We start from the raw sequence: 24,951 nt of genomic DNA on the forward strand, positions 1-24,951 counted from the left end.
ACGACAATTTCGTGCTTGTTGCTTCAACAATATGAAGAAAAGACAATTTGATCTTGGATTAAAATGGAGGATGAGACCACAGTTGTATACGAATTGGTTGTATCCGAATATCGACATGTACTGATTATTTGTCATATATTTTGTACTTCTATGCCGGTATGCTTCATCGAAACAAGAAAAACGTTATTTACTCAGGGATAATTACTTTAATTATTGTTATAAATATTTTTATTTTGCAATGTCGTTGTTCTAAATAAGAATATTTAATGTACCATAATTTTCTTACGTTATCAAGTGCAATAAATTAAATATATCGAACACTTTAAATACACCGTTATTATTTTTTATTTTTTCTTAGACCATGTTTAAAACATGTTAGGAAAATAAAAGATAATGAAAAACTCCCTTCATAAAAAATATAATATTTATTTTTATATTATTTTTACATTCGATATTAACATATATTCACATACACTGTATTTAAGCAATCCAATTTTTTATACGTTTCATTATTTTTTTTAATGGAATTGATTGCTTATTTCCATCAGAACAAATTTCCAACTTGTCTAATAATCTTTTGCCTTTATTTCTAATCATATTCCATTTTAATTTATCCAAACCATGATACGATTCTTTGTTTAGAAGTATTATTAAATCTGATATATTATTGACATCATCGAAAGTAATTAATCCTTTTGAGGTATTTTTTACCATTAAATTTTTTAATTTTTTTTCGGGATTTTTCTTCTTCTTTTTGGTTACAAATTCGTCTCTTACATCATCGAAATAAGATTCTCGATTACTGCCCTTAATATATGCCGTATTTCCTTTTGTTTCTCCAATTTTTGTGAATTTTTTATGTTCCTTTCTATCAGCTATTGATGTATTTTGAATATATTTCAAATTAAAAGTATGACGATCTATAATTTCTATGAAAAATAAATTTTATAAATATATTATATATAAATAATATTTCTTTTTATTATATGATTCGTAAATTTGCTTTTATACCTCCTGCATCATCATTAGAGACAACATTTTTTATCTCACTTGGAACTGAAACATGTATAGCATTTTTATTTCCAACCCATGAAAATGTATTTTCAGATTTTGTTTCTTTGTTGTAATCTTGTATATCACAATCTAGATCTTCATCTGAATCATATTCACGTGGGGTAATTAATTTAAACATTGTATTCTTTAATCCATAATCGCTGGGAATGCTATATAAATACAAATTTTTTAAAACTATAACAGTTTTGTATAATAATTTATTATATTTATTTTCTTTTACATGCCTTGAGATAGGGTTATCTATCCATGGTACTGATAGCCATGATTTTAAATCATTTGTAAGTTCGTAGTCTTTGGGTAGCCAAGATAATCCAACAAATTCAAAAAAGTATAGGTATTGGTATAAGTCATTATACCATGTACATGCTTTCTTAACTAAATACCTTGACAAAATCCTGTAGCAAAATATACCAATACTCCATAGCTATAGTTTATAAATTTACACTATGTAATAAAAAAATAACATACCATATTCTACTAACGACAGCATATGCAGTGATAGCAGTAGACCAGGCATGACCTAAACTTATTCTACATTTAAGAAAATATGCAGCATGTTTAGAGACCTCTTCCAAACGTAACATAAGTTTTGCAAAACCTTGTGTTTTAACCAAAACATATTCTACCATTTGTTTACTAGATAATGTAATATATTTTTCATCTATTTCAACATAGCTCTTCAAATTTTCATATTCCTTTTCAAGTGATAATGACAAATATTTGAGCAAAACTTTATTTATTTTAGACATTGATTTGACACCTTTGTCATTTCGAAACTTTCTTTTCATACGATAAATTAATCTGCTTAAAATTGCTGCTTCTTTATGCAATAATTCTTGAGAAGTTATATCTTTTATAATTTTGTCCAGTGTTAATAGAAATGCAGATGCATCTAATAGTGACAAAAATAAAAAAATATCATGTACCTATTTATTAAATGGAAGATTATTCGCCTTTCGTATAAAAAATGTATATCACAACATTTTTTATTGTTTTATTTACAAGCAGAATTAAACTTACCAAATTTATGACGTTCGACATAACAAGTTGCATTGGGAGGACGTTCTAATTGCATGCGATTCCATATTGCTTCCATGCTGATTAATTATTTTAAATATAATTGATTTTTAGTACTAATTATAAAGAAGAACATAACCTCACTTCTTACTCATGTAATACGAAGAACGCGCTAATACATCTTATTTATTTTTATTAATGCCTTATAATTTATAGTGTATAAATTGAAATGAAGCATATACGCTCAAATTTACATAAATGTAATATATATTCGTGCATAAAATGTAATACATGTATACGCATGTAGCCAATGCTATCGACAACAATATACTGTTATTCCTCGAAAATCTGTAGGTGGAACAGGGGCAGGACGAGACAATACAGGAGAACTTGGTGAAAGATCAAGAGGAAGTAATTTATATACACCATAATATCTGAAACCTCCTTGCACAATAGGGCGGTACATTAAATTTGTCCATGACCCGTGACGTTGTGGCGAATTTGCAGGTTGTTTAAATCTCCAATACACAATTAAAATACATTGATAAAGGCGCAAGTAATGAATGTATTACATTATGTATGAAATCTCTATTATGTTCAGATTCAATAAATTACTATTAAATTCCTACCTGACACCTTTTATTGGTTCTAATTTTCGTAAATATGGTTGATTAGTTCTTTGTTGAACAATATTTAATAAAGGCCAGTTACATGTCGTTACCATGCAACCGATTCTATTAAAATGATCTAGTGGACAGAGATCACATATTCTTTTATCCATCATAAATCACTTGTAAATTTAAAAATTAGTAAAGATTTATTAATTCTAAAAACTAATTGAATAGCGCGGTTATCTTGAGCGAAAGGGCTGAATATTGTTATAATAACATTTGTTTTATATTTATTTATATACGAAATGTATACTAATATTTATATACAACACGAAGTTCAGATCAAACATCATTAACACTGAACAATAAATGCTTTATTCGTGAGGTAATTATATTCGAAGGACCCATTGGGATTGGAGTGTAAAATAGGCGAGATATGGTTCAACAAGCATATGATAAACACGGATAACACCTGATTGTTCCAACGTAAAATAATCCACCAGTAATAACAGGTGCCCTGAAGACAGGACCGGCTTCATAAGGAGCTGGGACTGGTTTAGGTATAGGTGCACAGGTAATACACGGGTGACCTGTACAGGGTGGACAAACGAAAGGGCGTGGGGCGCAAGGTAAGAGTGAAGGTCGAGGCGGACATGGCATGCAGGTGACTGGCATAGGTGGACAACAATTAGGTTTTGGTTCCAATTTGCATGGTGGAGTAGGACACGCATAGCAGCAAACAGGTTGAGGCGGGTACGATATAGAACAAGGTGGACATTGTGGATCCATTGGTGGATAGCAACCGCAACTAAAACAATATTTAAGTTGACCGTTATTGCATTCATCAAATGATAAAATACTTCACCCTTTCGATCATACCTTTCGATCATCTGTTTTAAATCGTTTTTCCCATAAGGTCGTTCACATTTTGTCATTACCGACATTTGACTCGGCAATGTAATTTGCAATTACACGACTACAAATTTTATTAATCTTATTAAAATAAAAGTCTGAAGTTTGGTATTAAAATAATAGAAAGGTGTTGATAGACGATTAATAATCTTTGTAAATATAGACAAATTCAATTATTACGTGAAAGTAAATTGTTTATAGTTAATGTATTTTATTCATATATTCATTATATAAATTTATTAACGACGCTGGTGTTCGTGGAGTGATTATAGCCAATGCTGCTTTAAAATGCTCTTTAGTGATTATAGTAGCATTTAAATCTTCTTCAAGTGCTTTTATAGCAGCTTCGTGACAAATTGCTTGAATTTCTGCTCCAGAATATCCTTCTGTAAGATCAACTAGATCTTGAATATGTACATCTTCGGCGATTGGCATATTTCTTAATTTTATATCGAAAATCTCTTGTCTGGCTTCATAATCAGGTAATGCCACGTATATTATCCTATCTAAACGACCAGGACGAAGAAGTGCCTGTAAAAAAGCAACATTTTAATTAATAAACATCTATGATAAATATAGCTGTTTTCTAAAATGTAACTAACTTTATCAATTTTATCGGGTCGGTTAGTTGCTGCCACTAAAGTAACGCTGCCTAACGCAGTAACTCCATCCAGTTCTGTTAATAATTGTGCTAGAACTCGCTCTTGCACGTTGCTTCCGGCGCTTGACGAAGAACCTCTTTCACTTCCTAGTGCATCAATTTCATCAATAAATACTATTGAAGGTGATACTTGTCTTGCTTTTCGAAATACCTCTCTTACGGCTTTTTCGGATTCACCGACCCACTTTGAGAATAATTCTGGTCCCTGAAAACGTTGTATTTTTTATCTCTTCTTTTTTTTGATTGGAAAAGTTTTAAATTAAACTTTAGTATGCCTAACCTTTATGTTTAAAAAATTTACTTTACTTTCTGTTGCAAGAGCTTTTGCAATCATTGTTTTAGAACAACCTGGTGGACCAAACATTAAAACACCTTTAGGTGGAGTTATACCCATCCTGAGAAACACTTCGGGATGGCGCAGTGGCCACTCAACAGCTTGTTTTAATTTTAATTTTAGGTCTTTTTGACCTCCTATATCCGACCATTGGATGTTCGGTACTTCTATTAAAACTTCTTTCATAGCTGACGGCTTTGTGACAGTTAAAGCATGTTCAAAGTTTGATATCGTTACTTTTAACGAAAGATCAGTGTTAGTTTTCTGTTGACATTTTACAGAATTCAGAACGGCTTGAGAACATAAACCATATAAATCGGCGCCGACAAATCCATGAGTAACAAAAGCGATATTTTGTATATCTTCTAAGGATAAAGTGTTCGGTATTTTTGATAACATTTTTTTAAATATTTCTGCGCGCATATTGGTAGTAGGTACATGAATTTCGAATTCTTTGTCTATTCTACCAGGTCTTCTAAGAGAATTATCTACAAGATCCAATTTCGAAGTTGTGGCAAGTATTACTACATTATCATTTGCATTTTGTATTCCATCAAAGAGTGCAGTCAATTGTGAAAGTATTCTTCTTTCATGATCTGTACTTGAAGTACTCCTTTTAGGGCATAAACTATCAATTTCTTCTATTAGAATAATGCTTGGAGCTTTATCTTTAGCTTCCATGAAAATATCTTGCAATTTTTTCTCTGTTTCGCCTGAAGATTTGCTATAAATATCTGAACTGTAAATAGTGGTAGAATTAATATCATATTGCGATATCAAGGCATTGGCGATAGCAGATTTGCCAACACCAGAGGTGCCATATAATAATATTCCTTTACTAATGTAAAAATTTCCAATACTTTGGTACAGACCAAGACCAATATCAAGAACATCTTTGATATCTTCTATTACGTTATCATAACCTCCAATATCTTGTATTTTAAATTTAGATTTTTTATATTCTTCTTTTCTTTTTTCTTGCTCTTCATTTAAAATCGTCCATTTTGTGTTGTACAGTGCTTTATACAATTTGGTATTACGTGTTTCATCTGTTATGCTCAATTGTTTAAACTGTTCAGACAATTTAACATTTTCACAGTCATCTGATGTAACTTTGACAATTTTATAAATTAATTTCTTGCCATAAAAAGGCACACTGAATTTATTACCTATAGTAAATACTTTTTGCTCATTATGATTCTTAAGTATTATGTTAAGTTCCGTGGTTGCTTCTGGCAATATATGTTTCCCAACACCACAGATTACAAATTCCTTGGCAATATCGACAGAAGAATTTAATTTTTCGATTTTAACATAACCTCGGAGGTTATTTAATTCTATTGCTGTAAAAAATGTATGGGTAGAAAAATTTTTATATAGATTTTGGAAGATTCAATAAAAGATTTTACCATGTTTTGTTAACGAAACACTTGTTAAACTTTTATCCTTAGTTGGCCAAGCAGTTTTAACAACTTTACTTTCTCCAGCAATTACAAGAACACAATCCCCTATTGCAATTTCACATAATTGCAAGGCAGATTGCGATATAAATACCATATCATCCAATGCTCTTACATGAATATTTTTTGGCTGTTCTATGCAAAGAAACACTTATATAAAAGTGGTTCAAACAATAGTAAATATAAGAGCATATATACCTGATAGATTATATGTTTCTACGGTACTGTATAATATATCACCGTAAATGAAATTATGATTCCATGTTACAAGATTAGGTGGACAATTAGTGTTGTGTACTTCTAGATCCTTTAGTGTCAAGATGCTCTGACATGTTTCACATGTCATCCAAGGAGAAAGACTTTTCCTCCCACTTTCTTTTCCTTTTGGTATCATTCTGAAATGATAGAAATAATTAGCTGGATATAATTCATAAAACGTTTCCACTCTACTATCTTTTGACATAGCCTTTTGAAACATGTTTTATTGAAAGTACTAAATAAGTATTCAGGTGGGAGAACATAACCTCTAAATCACATACAAATGTTTTGTATCAAATGCAGTAAAAGCAGTTTTTGTAAAATGCGTGCAAATTTACACGATTATTCTCAACCTGCAATTTTTAGTATCAAAATCAATATAAAAATATAAAAATCCATAGAAATATTTACAGAGAAATGCCGTCCGCCATGATAACATGTCCTTGCTCGGCATGCAACACCTAGACTATATACATATACATAAATTCTAATAAGTGGATGATGGCAATGGTTAACAAATAAAGTATTCAATGATGATACACGAACAACATATTCATTTTGAATGACGTCACAGACATTATTCCGATATATATAATGTAAAATATTCATTTCATTTCTAAGTGGAAAGATATTACTTTAACATTAGAGATTTTAATTATTTTTTCAGCGCAGCTAAATAAAGTTAGGTCATACTTTTTAATTTCATGAATTAACCCGTAAATAAATAAAAACATCCTACTTAAAGGAGCTAGTATAGTATAATCTTAAGGATAAAGTTAGTAATCGACAAATAATAACAAGAAATTTCGAAAAAATACATAAAGTGTTCACGAGGACCTTTAAACATAATCAGTAAAAATTTATTCTTCTATCGAATGTAATAAATTCTATCCTATGGTAAAAAAATATGCGAGGTAAAGGATGTACGATTCTTCCTTCTCTTAGCTTCTTCTCCTTTTTTAGTTTCGAATATCATCATCCCAATATATCGAGCTCGTAAAATTCTCGTGGATGAATATAAGAGATAAGACAGGGATGGGATATCGCGATCACAGGTTTGGGGGAGCTGAGAAGGCTTATGGCTTATTGGTTCAATCTAACCGTTACATTACCGAATAATTTAAAATTGATTGCGTTTTATAAAACAGGTAATCCATTTTATTAATGTTATTCTGCAAATTGTTCGTTTGAAAATTTGCTGATGAAACTTTTATTGATAGAGGGAAATTGGTCGTGTGGAATGTAGAGGTTCAGATGCAGACGAGATGAATCAGGTTCGGTGGAGCATAAAATCAGCAGCATCAGGCGCATCAGGGATCGTGGCAGGCAAGAGGCAAAAGACCGATGGATGGACGGGCCAGCCGTCACGAAGCGGGCCGACGTTCCCGTACCAAACGAGATTAATAGAGATCCGCCTGTCAGCCGGACGCCTCTCCGTCTGAGCGAGATCCAGTGGCTTCCAGACGGCCAGTCTTCTCGCAGATCGCAACCTGCGTGGGCAACAACCGATCGTGATCGATCGCACGGTGCGTCCTCTCTGGACTACCGCTTTGCATGTCGTGTGCGTGCGAGTCCAAGAGTATTCCGTATACCACGAATCTTCTAGTCATCCGCGCGCGGGTATATATAGAGTAATGAGATAACAACCACTGTGACAAATTAGCACAATTTCGTCCACGCGGCGTTCACACCTACGTCTAGAGAATATCATTAAATTCTGTACGCATTTTTCAAACGGCAAACAACTCGTGCATCCTCGATACACAAACTCGTTTCCGAATCTCGCCATCCCGTCTCGGTAAATCTTATTCGACCGATTTACGTCCATCGCTATTCGTACCGATGCGAATACAAATCACGAGGGGTCAGTGGGCCGTATTCGGTGGCTTCACGTTAGTTTGCCTCGCCAATTTACGATTAGGTAGGCACCGCATCGCACTTTTTCATTCTGATTCGTCCTCTCTGCTCCTTTCTCTTTTTATCAAGTTTTCCGCGATGTATTCAATGCTTTTATATTTCAACCGACTCTTACAAGTTACGTTTGTTAGCATACAAAATAGTAACGTTTTCGAAGAAGCATGATTCTGTTTGATATCTGCATATCGGGGTTGTTTCTGTTTCAGCCATTGGTGACCAGAATGAAGGCAACGAAGGTAGGACACACAGGGAAGAGGTTCGACAACATGTATGCTGCGCCAGACATGAGAAAATGATCGATGTTGGATACGGTAAGCAAATTTAAGAAAAAGTATGTATTAAATTCTGGCTAATGTCAGGACGGAGCATACGGACAGAGATGCACAGAAGATTGCGGAGCGGTATAACGTTAAAAAGAGATTCGGCGAGAAGTTGCGTAATTTTAGCAACCGGCTAAATGTAAGTTACGTTCCCTCGTTTCACTCTTGCCGCCCCATATTCATGAGTGGTAAATGCTGGTGGCCTTGTCGCTAGATCCGATCCGGTAAATTAATATCGGGTGTTCAATCAATTGACGCCGATCGAGAGGATGAAGCATCCGGTGACGGTGTTGTCGTGTGCCCATGATCAAAAGATTTGACCGATTTATCATTGCGAGCTATCGCATTAAAATAGCGCGGGAATCGTCGAACCGATCGCGATTCGATCTCATTACTTGATTTTGTCACAGAGAGATCAATTGCCGCTTGTAGATCGGAGGCGATCAAAGGAACGAGTCTGTGATTCGTGGAATGTTAATGCCCCTCACGGACGAATAATTAAGGTTTCGCCGAAGCGGCCGGTTCCGCGAAACGATCGAAGGAACAACCACCCTTCGAGACGCCATCAATTGACAATTAAATGATTTTGTTGATGTCTGGTATCCTCGACTGACGCTTAAATCATCGCTATGCCCAACGTCGCATCATCTTTCTACCTTCGATTACCTGAAAAGACCAGACCGGCAACGATTATTCGACTGATTGATCGGGCGTTCACGCGGTAGTCTGGTATTTCAAGTAGATCTCGAAATAATACCATTTATAGGAACAAACACGGAAAGGTGGCAGTGAAGTAGCCGAAGGTTCACGGTAATGTGAATCACCGAAGAATCAGCGCATTCCGTGTCCCACGCGTTCGCGCCAAAAATAGCACGGTTACACTATAGACGGTTCTACCCTCTTCTTATATCTTGTCAACTTGTTTAATGTGATACAAGTCGTAAATTTTGTACGATGATCGCGAGCATTACAGAGCGGCGCCATCGGATTTGCTCGCGTCTTATTTTTCGCGAGCGAACTCCACGGCACGCAGTCAACAACACCATCCTACCGGTCTACTGAAATTTCATTGAACCTCCCTGGCCACACTTTATTGCTAACGCTAATCCCCTTTTTCGACAGTATCTTTGATTTTTATTTTCTCAGGAATATCGGGCGAAATTATCCAAATTGATGCAGGCCACTGTCGTAAACTGTGTCCACGACACGTGTTGGATGATCCAGGAGATGCGAGTCGGCCCACTGTACAGGTAAATATTTTTTCATACAGTTTTACTTATCAGAATTTCGGTTCAGAAAAGAATGCAGGGTTACAGAGGTACATGGATGTATGTAATCCATGACTCATGCACAGCCGCAGGATGCACCTGGTACAAAAATCTTTTTAGGTGATCCCTGCCTTGGCGCAACGGGTTTGCGACAAAAAACGCGTCGCCATTGCGGAGTTTATCGAACCGGTCGTGAAACTGTCGAATTCCTCGACCCGGAATCCTTTAAAATTCAACGTCATGGTCACGCTTATTTTACGATTAAAAAGAGAAGGAAAGGATTGCCGAACTCGCGACATCTTTGAAAAGTCAGGAACGCGTATATAGCGAAGGAACCGATCTAAGTTCGAAAAACCGAGATCGGACGTCGTGGAATTCTGTTCGGGTAGTCGAGCGGTGTGTCGAAGAAAAAAGAAAGGACGAAGCGAAAAGACCGAATTCGCAAATAAAAAAAAAATATCGCGATATACGTTGCCACGGCAGGTTACGTATGCCAAGGGCTATACGAAGGGCGAAAAAGGCAGGAACATCATGTAGATTTATGACGCATGGGATCGACCAATCCGCCAGCTGGAATGCGGCCACGCCAGCACCGCGCGATCGTACGATCTACGCGACTTTTACGGCGTGTGCACCCCACACTGTATCGAGAACCGCGTATCTTCGTCGATGATCATCATACACCTTTTATACATATGTACATACCTTACACATTCTATTCTCCAAAATTCATCGACAATCGTATCGCGACTAAACGATCATCGCGTGTTTCTACTTCGTTTCCATACGAATCGCAACTGTTGCCTCGAGTCCGACAGTGTTAAAACGGCAGTGGACTCTAATTAGTATGGTAAACGAACGTGTCGTAATAATTCGCGAATAATTCGAGAACGACCCTTCTTGGGGAGAAAGCTATTTTCGTCACGTGATGCAACCCGATCGGTGGTTTACGATCTTGCAGCACCCACGCTGCAGGAGAGAAACAGGCTTGAGAAGAAGAAATGTTGCACGCGATATGCAGAAAGAAGAGGATGTGTTTTGCGTCCTTGGAAGGTCGCATCGAGCCGGGTCACCGCTCCGGCGCCAGCTTGGCCAGCTACTAAATCCCGAATCGTGTTCCTGGGATCTTGAGGATGGATGTACCTGAGAACAGAATTTATTAGAAAATATTCTTAGCCAGAAATATCACCGGGGGTACAAACGAGAGAAGAAAATGGGTAGAGGCACCGATGCCTTTGCACGAACAAAGATAACGGTCGATGTTATCCCGCAGCGAGAATAATTAAATGGCCCGCGTGTCGCGAAAGAACTCGAGTACTAAAGAAAACGTCCGAACGAGAGATAACGAGGCGCGCGAATATTATAAATTCCTCCGTGGACACCATCGATACTTTCTCGCTTGGCAAACGTACGACGAAATAAAGTACGAATTCTGTGAAGTCGCGTGCTCGCTTTGCTCATTCAACATCTGTATCGATAAAATGTTCCCCCGTGTGATACATGACCAACCATTCTAGAAGCGTGTTCTTCTTCCTTACCAGCGGCAACATTTCATCCGATCCGATTAAAATATCCGAGTTTCCGTTTCGCTCATGTTCAACGTAACTCATTTGCACATTTTGTTCTTTCAGAGATGTTTCCCGGAATCGCATTGTCGTCCAAGGGCGGCAAAATTGGAGAGGGTGTCAACGATTCAAGGTGTTCGTGTGATCGAAGTCACAGAAGCTTGCGAATGCACGCCTGATTCGTCCTGTAGGCGAGAATCCTTCACGCATCTCGTACATTCTGGCACTCCTCACCAAGCCGTGATTGATGTTGGAGTATGTATGGGTCACTGTGCTAAAGGTATATAATTTTCTTTCGTTCGATACCATTCGCCCGTAATTGTTATCGATAATCGTCGATGTGTCTTTTGAAAGATCTTGGATGCAAACCGGTGAGGAACAGTACGGTTAGCATCAAAGGACCGAATGGTACGTCAAATTTCCTACGTTCGTAGTAGATAACGTAATTTCACTCGAGATAGGTGTACTTATTACGTTACATTTTAGGGGACGAAGTGTACCAAGTTATTGAGAAATGTGGCTGCGCTGGAACATGCCACAAAATGGACCACATGGAGACCGTTTTAGATTTCAGCGAAGTGGAAATTAAGGATGGTACAAACACGACGGATGTTAGGCCAGTCGTTCGGGTAAATTTTCTACCATGCGATCTCAGATACCACTATGATCGTATTATAATTTATCGTTGACTTTGTATTTGTGCAAATAGCAAATTAATGTCGGACAATGCGTTGGGACGTGTCCAGGGAACGAGACGGAAATGTGTCTTTTGAGAGACAAAAAAGAGCCATCGAGATGCTTGGCGGGTCTGTACTCGAAGCAACATACTTGTACACCCGCCAGATTCAAAGTTCACGAATACAGGTATTCGGGGATGCAGGTTAATCATCGACGATGCAAATACAATTAAACATACATCGGTGTGGTTTTTCGTTTATTTCAGGACACGTCGTGGATCGAAGAGAGAAATTATTCAAATTACCCAATGTGCCTGTGTCTGAATAAAATAGAGAGGACCGAGAGAAGTCTGTTCGATCCAACGGGCCAATGGAACAGACTTGTAGAAACATTCAAGTTACTTTATGTGTCGCGTAAATACAAAGTACCATTTCGATGTTCCTACATGCACCGTGTATTGGTATGATAAATAAACGTACAATGACTTTCTAGAAAACGTCAACTGGCTACCTAAAACTAGTCCACGCTCATCGTGTTCCATCCGATTCGTTCGCCGTTGTCTATCGTCATATTAAATGATTCTGCAAGTTTCACGGTAATTTAGTCAATTCTTTGAGAAATGTCTGACAAGTTTAGAATTAGTTCCAGCTATTGGTATTGTTAATTCGTCTTACGACGTAAGATGATAAAAGCGGGATTACATTTGGCAAGACGCAATAAGACGTTCAGCAAGTTGCTTTCGCGAATTTGACGCGCATTTCTACGAAAGACACGCCAACTGGCACTAGCCAACTTTGTACTTACGACTATTCCCTAGCTCGTTCCCGTTTCGTCTTGCGCTCACATACGAATAATGCAACAAAAAGAACGAGGTCGAAGCCGGTGCTCGATGTTCGAACGCGGAGGCGAAAATACACGCTGACACCCTCGCGAGATCCGTCATCGTCCTCGTAGGAAAACAACCGATTATTCGCGACATCTAAATATCGCTGCGTGGCCACATGACTCGCCACTCACGAATCTACGGAATTTAGGAAGCGTGAGCTTTTTTTAATAGCCCCGCGATGTCATCATCTCGTTCCTGGTGGGTTTCGTACGCTTCGCAATGCTATCGTGTATAATCGACCTTTATCGGTTTTTGTCCTTTCCTCGTATCTATTTTTTAATCGCACAACCATTTTGTTTCCAGAGAAACGCAAAATTTCTTACCTAAAAATACAAATGTTTCAAGCGTAAAAAATTTCAAAAAGCAATTTCTCGACAGCTAAAAGAAACGGAATGCACACTCGGTGGTCCAGCTTGATCGAAGATGATCTAGGATGGGTTAATAAGAAGCAAATGGGGGAAAAGAAAAGTCACATTTTCGAGTCGTGTTGAGTCGCGTCGAGTCGCGTAGCGTCGCGTCGGTGTCCCGTGAGAGAAGCCGATGTCGCTGCGGGGAGCAACGCGGGGGAGGCAACTCCCGGCATAGCATAAAGGTGACTCCTCGCAGCCAAGACCTCCCATATGCTACTTAGCGTTCCGTTCGGTTCGGCAAACCTCCTGTCCGCTAGCAGAGAAGGTGTCCGCTCCTTCCTCCGCTAAGAAGCGTTTGTCACTGACTTAACGTAGATTCGGTCGATGTTACACACTGTCATCGAGCTTTCGATTCTTCAAACGAATCCGGAGAGATCAGCATCGTTGGTAGTCGTCGTCGTCGTGTGTTTCGAGCCCACTTTCGGACCTGTTCTCCATTCTGACCAACGATCCATATACGAGAATGATATCGAGTGACGTTCGGTTTTTTCTTTTGGCGATACTCTTCTTATCGTGTACTTTCAACGTACACGCACACCCGAATCGCTTCTCCGAAGATGATAATCCCAACGAGGAAGAACTTGTCAACTCCTGGTCTTTGGATGACTTAAACGAAGGAAGCGAGCACGATGCTCGTCGGGACGAGGCTCTAGAAAAACTACAACAGGTCCGTCTCCAGATAATTGTGTCGTATGCCTTGCTGTTTGTGTGAGACTTGGTGAAAACAGAACTTTTGTTTTCGAAGGGTCAAAAATATGAGTGAAACGACTAAGTAAATCCCATTTACGGAAGTCGCGTGTTTCAAACGACCGCGTTAACCAGTCGATGAAATCGTTACAGGTTCTTGGTATCCGGAGTCACAGCGAGAAAACAGGACGTCGCAAGGTGCCACCGCAATTTATGGTGGAACTGTATAATAATGTAGCAGATCCCAGTGGTGTCACGCGTGGCAAAAATCCATACAATGCCAAGGTTGTCCGCAGCTTCATCGAAAGAGGTAAACCTCTAACCACTTCCATAGCGTAGGTCATCGTTCCGTCTGCGATCGAAATTTTCACTAAAACAAGAACTTTTACGCAGATACCACCTTATCGCGATTCTACTTTTTCAACATCACGGGTTTAGAGATGGACGAATCTGTTTTGGAGGCAGAGCTTCATCTTTATCGGAAGAGAACACCTTTGAAAATTATGCATCCATCCACTTTAGCTTCACCCTATTATTTGGTAAGTATACGTCAATCGCAATTTGTCGACTTTTTAAGGATTCGGATAACGAATATATCTTCCTTTAGATAAGAGTATATCAAGTCTTGGATGAGAAAAGTTTAGACGTACCCGATCTTCACAGGCTGTTGAACGTTAGATACGTCGGGGCACACGCGTCCGGTTGGCAGGCAAGTTTCAAGATAATGGAATTTTTAGAAAATGCTATATTTTCTCGGTGTACTAAGCATTCGACATTTTTCATCAGATATTCAATGTAAAACAAGCCGTTCTTGCCTGGTTAACTGGAGAACCGAATCTTGGTCTCTTGGTAACAGCTTCCACTTTGTTCGAGGATCAAGTGACTGTAGAGTTTTCCCGGCGAAACGAGTACCACCATAGCAAACAACCGATCTTGGTACTCTTTGATGACGACGGGAAAGGACGCCGAGGCGAACGTGGCAACAACGAGAGTGAAGAAACATCCTACGAGGACGAAGACGAGAAGAACGATTTGAAGAACGAGTACGGTGAAAAGAACGCCGAGAAGCACGATCGAGAAAAAGGTCAACCGGAAGAGACTCGATGGGAAAACGAGGATAAATCTGAATACTTTCAAAGGCAGAAGAGAACGCAAGTAGGAGAACACGATGTAGTGACACAGACTGCTCGGGTAACCCGAGATTTTGCAGAAGAGACGCCCAAACGACGTCGAAGGGAAACCATTTCCTCTTCAAGAAAATTAAAGAAAAACGTTTATTCGCACGGCTTAACCTCGATGGACATATATCAACGAGCGATACGCCGCGAAAGAATGGGAGAAAGAGTTCGTCAAAGGCCAATGTCTTTGTCGAATGAAAATTTCCGTGAGAAACGGTCAATTAAAAGTCACGCTTCTGTTCGACAAAATGTCACCGAATGTACGAGGCACGAGCTCTACGTCGACTTTAAAGAAATCGGTCTTTCCTCCTCTATCATCGCTCCGCTCGGTTATTCCGCCTATCATTGCAAAGGCATCTGCGAATCGCCATTGAGTCAAGATCAACAGCCGACAAATCACGCGACTATTCAGGGAATCGTTCACAAAATGGGACTGGTGAAGGGGGTTGAGAGACCTTGCTGCGTACCCACGAAACTATTGGGCACAACCATTCTATTCTTTGATGACAATGAAAACGTGGTCCTGAAAGTTTATCAAGACATGATAGCGGATCGTTGCGGATGTCGTTAAGGATTTCATGGTTTTTTTATTCCCCTTGTGAAGGAAGAAGCAGCCGAAGCGTCAAAGTATGTGTTAATGGTATTGAAAAGAAGAAGAATGCGTGAATATGTATGTGAGGAAAGAGAAAGAAAAAGTGGGAGTGCGCGCGAGAAAGAGAGAAAGAAAGAGAGCGAATGTAAGAGTGGCAGAATATCTGAATCAGGTAAAAATGATTTTTACGCATTAGCACGAGAGTCATTCCTAAAGATTCGTCTGAAGATCGCCGTTTAATTGACGTCCCAACATTGTACATAAGAACATTCCTAAATTCGCGTAGAACTAAGCGTATCAATGATTAGAATGTGTCTATATCATAGCCTATATCTTCATTAAATTATTATTATAACCACACGTAGAGAATTTATCGTCTCGATCATTGTATATACTATTGTGTCGTAAAATGAGTTAGAGTTATTTATATTTTAATTATGACAAATAAAACGAGTATTTAAGCTATCGAGCCGTCTTTACGCTTAATATGTAACTCGCTCCTTCTCACACTATCATGATCGAACGAGATTCGCTCTACGAACCGTAGGTTCTATATTTGGAAGGATGGTATGTATTGCTTCCATCGTGATACATTTGAAATTACTTATTTTAATAAATCGCGTGTCATCCCTCCCCCAAATAAACGAAGCCGGTCGAACGGACGAGCGAGCGAATCAAATCGAGCGGCTCGGACATAACGAAGCAATTTTCTTAGAAGAAGAAGTTTCGTTGGCTGAGCGACGAAATCGAGGCGTAAATTTTATGAGCGGGCCAATAAAATAAACGTGACGGTAACAGTGCTCGAGACGATGACTTTGGCGCCACTGGATGCAGAAAAACAGTCGTGGAATGTCAGCGCTACCGGTGTTAAACGTTGCCCCTTTTACCTTCTTTTGCAATCCGGTATCGGTGGCGCTCAACGATCTACGAGTAAGTAAACGATGTTGAATCGAAATCGGGTTGCATGTCGACCCATCGAGAAATCTCGCGCTAATGGCAGTTCCTGTACGGTTCCGAATTTCTGTCGTTGATACTTTTACGATACGGCCTTTCGCTTTTTCTTTCTCTCTTCATTCGTAACGATGCGGTTCCCATTTTATTTCGTCGCTGGAATTCATAGCATGGCCAGGAACGTAAACAGATTAGTTTAACGACCCCTTTGGAATCCACGATGCAATCGCGGATCGGTTTAGAATATAATATATTTACATATCTCTGCGCTTTCTAGGACAGGCAGAATCCACGTGGAACGCTGCGTGAAACAAACAGTGAAGAATCGGATGAAATTATGGACGATTAGGCTATTAGGCGATCTCGATTGCCAGCTACCATCCTCTCTACCTGTCTTCCTGCTTTCTTGTTAGTTCCCTTTGGAATCGTTGCACGCGCATAAATTTCCACCCACGCCTCCCACCGAGTTGACCAATTTGTCCGAGGAATAATTTTAGGTTTCTCTTCCAACTCCTTCCTAACTGCCTCCGGTTCCACACGCAATAGTTTGTCATGGCAAGAATCAAAGAAGAAATAGAGATATTCAAACGAAAATACTGGAACGATAAATAAGGTGATCGACGATGAAAAGAAACAGCGCTTTCGACGTGATGCGGGAATTTACATATTTGCGAGCGACCGATCGTTCGCGTGCCATCGTACTGCATTCCGTGTGCGTGCATCTCCAGTTATATTTAATCCATGGTGGGTGTATTTTCGAATTCGCCCGCCTAAAAATAGCCAAAACGCGTTCCATTGCATTCCAACACTGTATTTAGATCCTTGATATCGTAATACGTGTCATCCATGTTCGTGACAGTCGAGCAGAATCTTACCCACTTATTTGCCCTGCTTTTACATAAGTACTAGATCTCTGACAAAAGACATGAACCGAATGGAAATTACAACACCTGAAAATTCGATGACCGTTCGTACTTTTTTCCAACGCTATATGTATATATTTGAAGAAACAGAGAGGAATAATTAGAACATCTCACGGAAACATAGTTGCTGAAAGGGTTAATGATGCTTGGAGATTGGAAGAGTATCGGTGTAAAGAGGGGAGGCTAGAGCAACGTAGAACAAGCGAGGGAAATGGAGAGGAGAAAATGAGGTAAAACGGAACCGGTGTAAAAAGAAAAGAAAAAGCGATAGGGCGGGAACTGCCTCTAAGTAAGAAACCCTAAGCCGTGAACTGTACCACGGCCTGTACAATGACGTAGTGTTCTGTCATCCGGAGCGCTACCTCTCCAGCCTCTCCACTACCACTGCTTGGCCATTATAGTGGGACAGAACTTCACGAGTTCACAACTATACATATAGTGGTAGGCCTTTGAACGGTGCGCGCCTCGTGCCTCGTGTATGCTGTGTTTCTTCCTTTGCGTCGCCTGTTCTTTGTCGTTTTTTCATCGCTTTTCTCCCATTTTCGTTCACGCGTTTACATATCTCCTTTTTACCGACCTATAGTATTTACTTGCGTGACGCGTCATATAGTGCAGACGCGATGGTCGATCAATCCACCGATCGTTTTTGATCGCTCCTGAACGTTTGTAAACAAACAGATCGACATGTATTGTCTGCCTGTAAATCGTTCAAGAATCAAATAGAGAGGGATGAAAGGTCCAGCGAATATATCAATTTCGTGGAAACCTTCGCTGGGTATATTGGATGCGCGTTGAACAAAACAAAACAAAAACAAAAGTAATTTTCTACAATTAAATATTCATCGAGAAGACATTATGAGGAATCGTTGATGACGAACATGACAGTCTCGGCCTTTGTATACTGCGTTCTCGTTCTCCAATTGATGTTAATTGTTTCGATCGTGCACACGGGCAGTCGTCAAGTAAGTAACATATTAACGCATTAAGTTTCAGGCGAATATTATTATAAATACTTATTTGAATTATACTTTCATTAACGAGAGGGCAGATTAATTTTTTTATCGAGTGATTTTCGAGGTGAACGAAAACGCGGGAAACTGATATTTTATCCACACGCCGATTGGCTGCTACGCCATTGAATGGGAAACGGTCGCACAACGAACGCTTCCAAGAAGTAGAAATGTTTTGTGTCTCACGGATCGGCAAGAGTATTCCATTTCGCTCCGTTTCGTTCCAGCGTGTATTGCCGTGTCCCTTTTCCATGCGAGAGCCTCGTATCTCATCGACGAGCCAAACACGGCTTCTTTTGATGTTGTGCCGACCACCGTTACCCTCCTCTGTCACGAACGTTCAAATAACCCCTGTACCTCGAATCCACTCTATTTGAATTGCGCTAGATCGGCTGTTTAGACGTTTCTTTTCCCGCGAATAATTGATAAATTTACTCCTTTTCTCCTCATAGATTGATGATCATGAAATCACTGGAGATTTGGAAGTCGCCGTGTATCAAAAACCGATTTCGGGTCTGTTTCACCCATCTTGGATGAACGATCAGTTGATTCGAAGCAAACGAAACGAGCAGCTCGAAGAAGAGACGATTCCTACGAGACACGCGAAACATCGGAAGCGACGTCGCTGTAGGAATCGATCGACGTGTCTTCGAAATACATCTGCGATCAGGCTGTCTTTTCTGTGGGACAATGGCACGGCGCCAATAGACCAAACATCTAAAGAGACAAAAGAAGATCCTGATGAAAACAACACGCTTATAGAGGTCGATGAAGAATCACGCAACGATGGTGTGCAGGTAATGATTTGTAATATTGGAGTTGCGTAGATCTTCGAGGGAAGTGAAAATAAACTGGATTACATTTTTTTCCCGGCACGCAGGAATCGTACAATAGAACCAAAGGGGAGGATTACGATGTAACCGATATCGATGAGGAGAAAGGTAGAATCGATTCAGCGGAAAAAAGTTTTATCATGACAGAGAGAAACGATCTTAACGAACGATCTATTTCTACTGAAATTGAGTTAGAAAATCAAAACCAATCTTTCGAAAAAAAAGATCGAACTAAAAATGGTGAATTCTTCGAGAATATAGATTACACGGACGAAATGAATTCTTCCTCTATTTACCCGGCCATCGACGATCAAGTTATGTTCCACGATAGCTTAAGCGTTATCGTGAGCAAATTATTTCAAAATCTGCGAAACGTTAGTGCAGCGGACGGACAGAAAATTTTCAAGGAGCTGGATTTTGTGAACGGCACGAACGAAGATCCTTGTCAGAAGTGGCTAGACAGCAAGGATAAGCTCGAGCAAGTTTTCTTAGGTACGAACTCGATATTCATAGTGTTGTAAACACGGTCCCTGGTTTCTCGAACTCGCCGTTACAGGTGGTCTAGCGTCGTTACCCGCCTGTCCGTGCCTATACCCGAACAATATCTTTTACGAAGACAAAATTTGGGATCAGAAGCGAATGAAGTATTTCAGGTGGAGAGACGTTAGTGGTAGCTCTCAAAGACTCGATGTCTATAAACCTGGAGCCACTTACTGCGTGCGCTCGTTTTTGACGCAAGGAAGCGGAAGCGCCGCAGCTCAACACTGTTGCTATGACCATCAGAGGAAGCTCTTGACCCGTGGTTCCGGTGCTGGTACTCCATACTTTGTCAGTCCTGAGATATCGCCTATACTGCACGAGAGAATTGACGTGCTGCCTTGGAGGCTTTGCAAGGGTGACTTTTCCAGGTCTTTCACTTGCAAGCATATTATCTACGATTAACACTCGGCGAATTCGCATCTTTCATTTTCCAACGATTGGGGACCGGAGGCGCGAATTCCCGTCTTTCATACTTCATGCGGTATCCTATAAAAATATTATCTACTGTGAAATAAAACAGTAAGGAAAGCAATGGATGCTATAAGTGGATGCTATATATGTAATTTTACATTACATGTTTGCATAATACGAAACCGTTGTCAATATATTAGATATAATATTGCTTGCCGGAAAGTTCTTTTCAATCACTCCAAAAACATGCGGAAATTCAAGCTATATGGTTGTCAGAGCAGCCGGTCCTCAAAGTGTTAAGATAATACTGTACTTTTTATTTATGTAACTTACAATATGATTGAAATTATAGGTACAACGGAGTAAGACCACCAAACAATGACAACGCGTGTGAGGCGAATCCTGATGACGAGGAATATCAACGACAAATCGATGACACCAAGCATTATTAAACTGCTATCCTTTAGGATGCAATATCTATGATACAAGATACCTGAAACAAGTCCCAATGAGATTTTATTTCCGTTGAGTTACTTTAATGCGCGTAAAGAATGTATGTATTGTGAAATACACGTATAATGAATATAGTGAATACAATGTAGCGTTGTTACTTTTACCTTTCGTATTACGACTTGGGCTTATTTCTAAACAGTATCCTCTTAATGTGTCGTTTAAAAAGACGCGCTCTAATCAAGGGTACTTGGAACCGGTTTTGACCGTTCCACTGGCGCGTTTCCAGTCACGTTTCTCGCGCTACTTCCCGAACGAAAGAGGGGAGCAAGGCGAATGCAGGGACGAAGAAAGTCGATTCACCGCTCGAGTCACCAGGCCGTTCAGTTGTTATGGTTACTGCTCGCAAACACGGGTTTTATTTGCCTCTAATAATAAGCTAAGCTTAATATTCAAAGTCAATGAACAACCATGGATTGGGCCGCGGATTTAGAAATTACCTCGAAAAAAGTAAGTTTTTAAATATTCACCCTTGTCCATTGTACACATTTCTTGTATTCGATTGATGGTAACAACAGAGCGGTTAAGTTAAAAGAAAAATATTGATTTTCAGCTTTTGCCTCGTCTTGGTAGGAGATCGACGCAGAACATCGTACAAGAAGATTCGAAATTAGACGATGATCTTTTGGAAAGTCCTGTATCGTCATCCTCTGTGAAATCGGCACAACCACCTGTAGCACCCCCACGTACCAGAAAAACAGGATGGGGTGACGAACTGAAAAGCGGGAAGTAAGTTGTCTTGCGGTAATCTGTGGTCTCAGCGAGAATTGTTTCATGCAGTTTTCACTTATCCTCTTTTGGTTATAATTTTAGGATACGTGGATCGTCGAGCATCATCGAACAGTGAGTATAACGAATAAAGTTAAAGAATCAGACATCCGTAGTCGCTGATAGACTGTTTCTTAGGGAACGCTCTCGAGGGACGGAGAAGGACGACGTGATTGACGGTGAGAATTAATTTGAAATCGTTCAAAATGTAAAAGTTCTGCTGTTAACAGTGTTATACTTTCTAGATATTCCTGTTATACCGGATTTGGATGAAATTCAGGAGGATAATACTTTGTCCGATTTAGTAAATACACCAACGTAGGTATCATTGTGAAGTTTGTTACAAAAATTCTCATTCAGTTGCTTTCAATTCGGTATTCCGTAGGGTGAACGTGAACAGAGTCGCTGCGTATAAAGAACTTGATACAGATTTGGTAAAGAATGCCGCATTCATGTCTCTAAATGGCGTTAATCTTTCTCTTCTAGCAGAGAAATTATACAATGAAAATCTAACAAAAGAGCCGGATGAAGTATGGAATTGGAATCTTCTTTTCACTCAAGTTGCATCTGAAGTAAATAGCGAAACGCGAAAAAATCTTGTTACTTAGATTTTATACTTATTGTTCGGGATTTGGAGTAGCCGTCTGTTTATGACTTGGACAGCACCTCTGCCTTTTTTGGGAAAGTCCGAATTTCCTACCTCCCAAATTATAAACCTTACGATGCGGACCTCATTAAAAGGTTAATAAACACCTAAATGGCCGATGGATCAGGTTTAAAGTAAACATCTTGTATCAAGCAGCAATACTAGAAGATATGCGCCAGCGAGTGTACATAATTAAACCATGGAAAACCGGGGACGGAAAGTTAGTATATAAGGATCAAACGAAGCTTCTGGAAGCAGTATTAACAGAATCTTACAACAGTCTTCATCAAAGCGTCACACTCTTCGTGTTATAGTATACCGTATTCTGTATCTTAACTTGCAAATACATAACCTAAACATACTACATACTTGGCATCTTTAATTTATCTCCTACTTGAACGTTGATCTTATTCAAGGTTCGCGATATCAACCGATCAGTTGCACCTGACTGATCACCACTTAGTTGAGAATTCGTAACACTTATCACTGTTTTATCGTATAAATAAAGCTAAAAAACATGCAAAAACATTATCTTCCTCCTTTTATTTTTATCCGTATGAAATCAGTTTGTATGTTTTGTAAAATTTATAACAAAAAATGAAAGCAACGAAAGAAGAAAAAACATGGCATACTGCTTATCCTGCAGTGCCTGTATATGGAAGCGATAAATTTATTTAACCTCGTCTGACCTATTCGATTGCCCCCCAATTTGGAAATCGCGGTAGTTCGAGGAGCGACGTGAAAGACTCAACCGTGCAGGCGTGCAAATCCGAGGTGAATTATAAAATAACGCACCACGAACCTACACGCGCAATCGGGAGCCGACACAAGCTACTTGAAGCGACCACGTGACAACACCCACTGAGCAGATCTGCTTATTTCTAACGTTAGCGATCAATGTTCAGTTGTGCCATCACTAGCACACGCACTTCCGCAAATAAGGCTTTGGTTCCTCTATATATATGAACTGAACATAATTTGATCACTAGCGAGAAAGCAGACCGTGTTGTAGTATATTATATATTATTAAATTACAAAAGAAAATATTTGTACATCAAGTCGTAATTGATATTGTAATATAATATAATATTTAAAGTAAAATTACATTAACAAAAGTTATTTAAGGCAATTCTTATATATTAACATTGATACCGCATATGGATGTTCGAGATAAAAGCCATCTGGAAATAAAATTACATACTAGAATCGTGTCGTCATACGAATATGAATCGATATATCGAACGCATACAATCGATATACATATTAACTTGACAAACCAATCAAATTTATTGAATTGATACATCGATTAATATCGCAAAATCGAATATATCGATCTTTTTGAGTTTGAAATTGGCAGAGAGGTCATATGATAACCCGTTTGCATTAGGATTAATTTTATTCGTATGTTGTCATCAAGTATAAAATTAAGAAGCGTTCGAAGAAAATTTGTTGACTGTACTCTAAGAGAGCCTAATGTATTAGAATGGGTACAGTACATGCTTCAAGGAAAAAACAAGAAGAACCAAGCGTAGTAACCCATGAAGACTGTATACCGTGCGTGGAACCGCAAGACAGAGTACCAGGAAATCCAGGAAGTTTCGAAGATATACACAAGAAAGTTAAAGATCTTTACCCGCAGAACTTTGATGGTGCGCGGCTCGTCATCAATAAAATACTTAGTGACCATTTTAACGTGACCCATACGATAACTCTTAGTTCCGTTACACCGTCTGGATACAAATTTGGTGCAAAGTATGTCGGTACAAAAGTAGTCAGTTTAAAAGAAAGATATCCCGTAATTGTGGGAGATATCACACCAACTGGAAATTTGTCCGCGTCTTTTGTGCATACCCTTGCATGTAGATTTAGATTTAAATTATCAGCGCAAATTGCCAATGAAAAATGGAAAGCGTTCAGTTCCAGCTTAGAATATCGGTCGAACGATTTTACTGTAGCGGTGACCTTAGCCAATCCAAAATTTAAAAAGAAGCAAGCAACAATGGTAATACACTTTTTACAATCGATCACATCGAGAATCGCGTTAGGAGCCGAAATTGCATGTCTTCGTGGCTCGAAAGTTCCAGGAGGTCAACAGACAGTCATGTGTCTAGCTTTTAGACACAGTACAGGACTTGCGACATTATCCGGAACGATAGGTGAAGCGGGCCTTCATCTTTGTTATCACCGCAAATCTAGCTCGCAACTGGAACTCGGGGTCGAGTTAGAAACAAACACGAGGACTCATCAGTCAATCGCTACTATAGTTTACCAAGTAAACGTGCCATACGCGGATCTTGTCTTTCAAGGTATCGTGAATTCTGAGACTACAGTCGGTGGCGTGTTTGAGAAGAAACTATACCCAATTCCAGAATCTTCGCTGGTTATTAGTATACTTTTAAACCACAAGAAGCAGCAATTTCGAGTGGGTGTTGGTCTCAATATTGGACAATGATAATCAACATATAATGTGGCTTGTCATTCTATCCTTTTTTCTTAGATCATTTATAAGAATGGTAGGAAATAATTCGATG

At 39.2% G+C, this 24,951-nt stretch overlaps 7 protein-coding genes and 1 long non-coding RNA gene across 15 annotated transcripts; 5 read left to right on the forward strand and 3 right to left on the reverse strand.

The window, feature by feature from the left end:
• Positions 1–406: 406 nt before the first annotated feature.
• Positions 407–2,375, reverse strand: LOC138181606 (nucleolus and neural progenitor protein). The gene is made up of 5 exons (XM_069116582.1): positions 2,095–2,375; positions 1,543–1,966; positions 1,299–1,469; positions 1,012–1,223; positions 407–929 (listed from the first exon to the last, which is right to left on the reverse strand). The coding sequence occupies exons 1-5, from the start codon at positions 2,168–2,170 to the stop codon at positions 481–483; spliced, it is 1,332 nt and encodes a 443-aa protein (XP_068972683.1). The 5' UTR covers positions 2,171–2,375; the 3' UTR covers positions 407–480.
• A 1,430-nt stretch (positions 2,376–3,805) lies between these two features.
• On the reverse strand, positions 3,806–6,892 carry LOC138181601 (ATPase family gene 2 protein homolog A). 2 transcript variants are annotated; one of them, XM_069116571.1, is made up of 6 exons: positions 6,739–6,892; positions 6,268–6,464; positions 6,019–6,204; positions 4,556–5,952; positions 4,217–4,480; positions 3,806–4,145 (listed from the first exon to the last, which is right to left on the reverse strand). In XM_069116571.1, the coding sequence occupies exons 1-6, from the start codon at positions 6,756–6,758 to the stop codon at positions 3,816–3,818; spliced, it is 2,394 nt and encodes a 797-aa protein (XP_068972672.1). In that variant the 5' UTR covers positions 6,759–6,892; the 3' UTR covers positions 3,806–3,815. The 2 variants fall into 2 exon arrangements, with proteins under 2 accessions (XP_068972672.1, XP_068972673.1); XM_069116572.1 differs by lacking the exon at positions 6,739–6,892 and having other exon boundaries at positions 6,019–6,199; positions 6,268–6,406.
• Positions 6,893–7,612: 720 nt separating this feature from the next.
• Positions 7,613–12,544, forward strand: LOC138181609 (uncharacterized). 2 transcript variants are annotated; one of them, XM_069116586.1, is made up of 8 exons: positions 7,613–7,853; positions 8,451–8,555; positions 9,711–9,814; positions 11,464–11,677; positions 11,752–11,805; positions 11,884–12,026; positions 12,107–12,261; positions 12,341–12,544. In XM_069116586.1, exons 1-8 carry the CDS (start codon positions 7,676–7,678, stop codon positions 12,396–12,398), a joined length of 1,011 nt encoding a protein of 336 aa, XP_068972687.1. In that variant the 5' UTR covers positions 7,613–7,675; the 3' UTR covers positions 12,399–12,544. The 2 variants fall into 2 exon arrangements, with proteins under 2 accessions (XP_068972687.1, XP_068972688.1); XM_069116587.1 differs by having other exon boundaries at positions 7,766–8,248.
• A 186-nt stretch (positions 12,545–12,730) lies between these two features.
• On the forward strand, positions 12,731–16,294 carry LOC138181604 (bone morphogenetic protein 2). Its single transcript, XM_069116576.1, has 5 exons — positions 12,731–14,038; positions 14,212–14,368; positions 14,452–14,597; positions 14,666–14,767; positions 14,845–16,294. Exons 1-5 carry the CDS (start codon positions 13,835–13,837, stop codon positions 15,805–15,807), a joined length of 1,572 nt encoding a protein of 523 aa, XP_068972677.1. The 5' UTR covers positions 12,731–13,834; the 3' UTR covers positions 15,808–16,294.
• A 255-nt stretch (positions 16,295–16,549) lies between these two features.
• Positions 16,550–21,093, forward strand: LOC138181605 (isthmin-2). Of its 5 annotated transcripts, none has more exons than XM_069116581.1 (6): positions 16,550–16,758; positions 19,165–19,509; positions 19,593–19,653; positions 19,807–20,037; positions 20,102–20,453; positions 20,849–21,093. In XM_069116581.1, exons 1-6 carry the CDS (start codon positions 16,657–16,659, stop codon positions 20,946–20,948), a joined length of 1,191 nt encoding a protein of 396 aa, XP_068972682.1. In that variant the 5' UTR covers positions 16,550–16,656; the 3' UTR covers positions 20,949–21,093. The 5 variants fall into 5 exon arrangements, with proteins under 5 accessions (XP_068972682.1, XP_068972681.1, XP_068972678.1 ...); XM_069116579.1 differs by adding an exon at positions 17,057–17,523 and having other exon boundaries at positions 16,632–16,758; positions 19,593–20,037; XM_069116580.1 differs by having other exon boundaries at positions 19,593–20,037; positions 20,102–20,440.
• LOC138181615 (uncharacterized) lies at positions 20,870–21,588 on the reverse strand. The gene is made up of 3 exons (XR_011173548.1): positions 21,447–21,588; positions 21,114–21,374; positions 20,870–20,989 (listed from the first exon to the last, which is right to left on the reverse strand). It is a non-coding gene; the product is annotated as an uncharacterized LOC138181615 (long non-coding RNA).
• Positions 21,317–22,784, forward strand: IFT43 (intraflagellar transport 43). 2 transcript variants are annotated; one of them, XM_069116594.1, is made up of 6 exons: positions 21,317–21,456; positions 21,560–21,735; positions 21,820–21,849; positions 21,901–21,953; positions 22,020–22,092; positions 22,160–22,784. In XM_069116594.1, exons 1-6 carry the CDS (start codon positions 21,418–21,420, stop codon positions 22,380–22,382), a joined length of 594 nt encoding a protein of 197 aa, XP_068972695.1. In that variant the 5' UTR covers positions 21,317–21,417; the 3' UTR covers positions 22,383–22,784. The 2 variants fall into 2 exon arrangements, with proteins under 2 accessions (XP_068972695.1, XP_068972696.1); XM_069116595.1 differs by having other exon boundaries at positions 21,913–21,953.
• Positions 22,785–23,596: 812 nt separating this feature from the next.
• LOC138181384 (mitochondrial import receptor subunit TOM40 homolog 1) lies at positions 23,597–24,950 on the forward strand. Its single transcript, XM_069116111.1, has one exon. The coding sequence runs from the start codon at positions 23,904–23,906 to the stop codon at positions 24,870–24,872; it is 969 nt and encodes a 322-aa protein (XP_068972212.1). The 5' UTR covers positions 23,597–23,903; the 3' UTR covers positions 24,873–24,950.
• The last annotated feature ends 1 nt before the right edge of the window (position 24,951 follows it).

Source organism: Bombus flavifrons, chromosome 7, assembly GCF_040668555.2.
Source record: "Bombus flavifrons isolate JBK064 chromosome 7, iyBomFlav1_principal, whole genome shotgun sequence".
Classification (NCBI taxonomy): Eukaryota; Metazoa; Arthropoda; class Insecta; order Hymenoptera; family Apidae; genus Bombus; species Bombus flavifrons.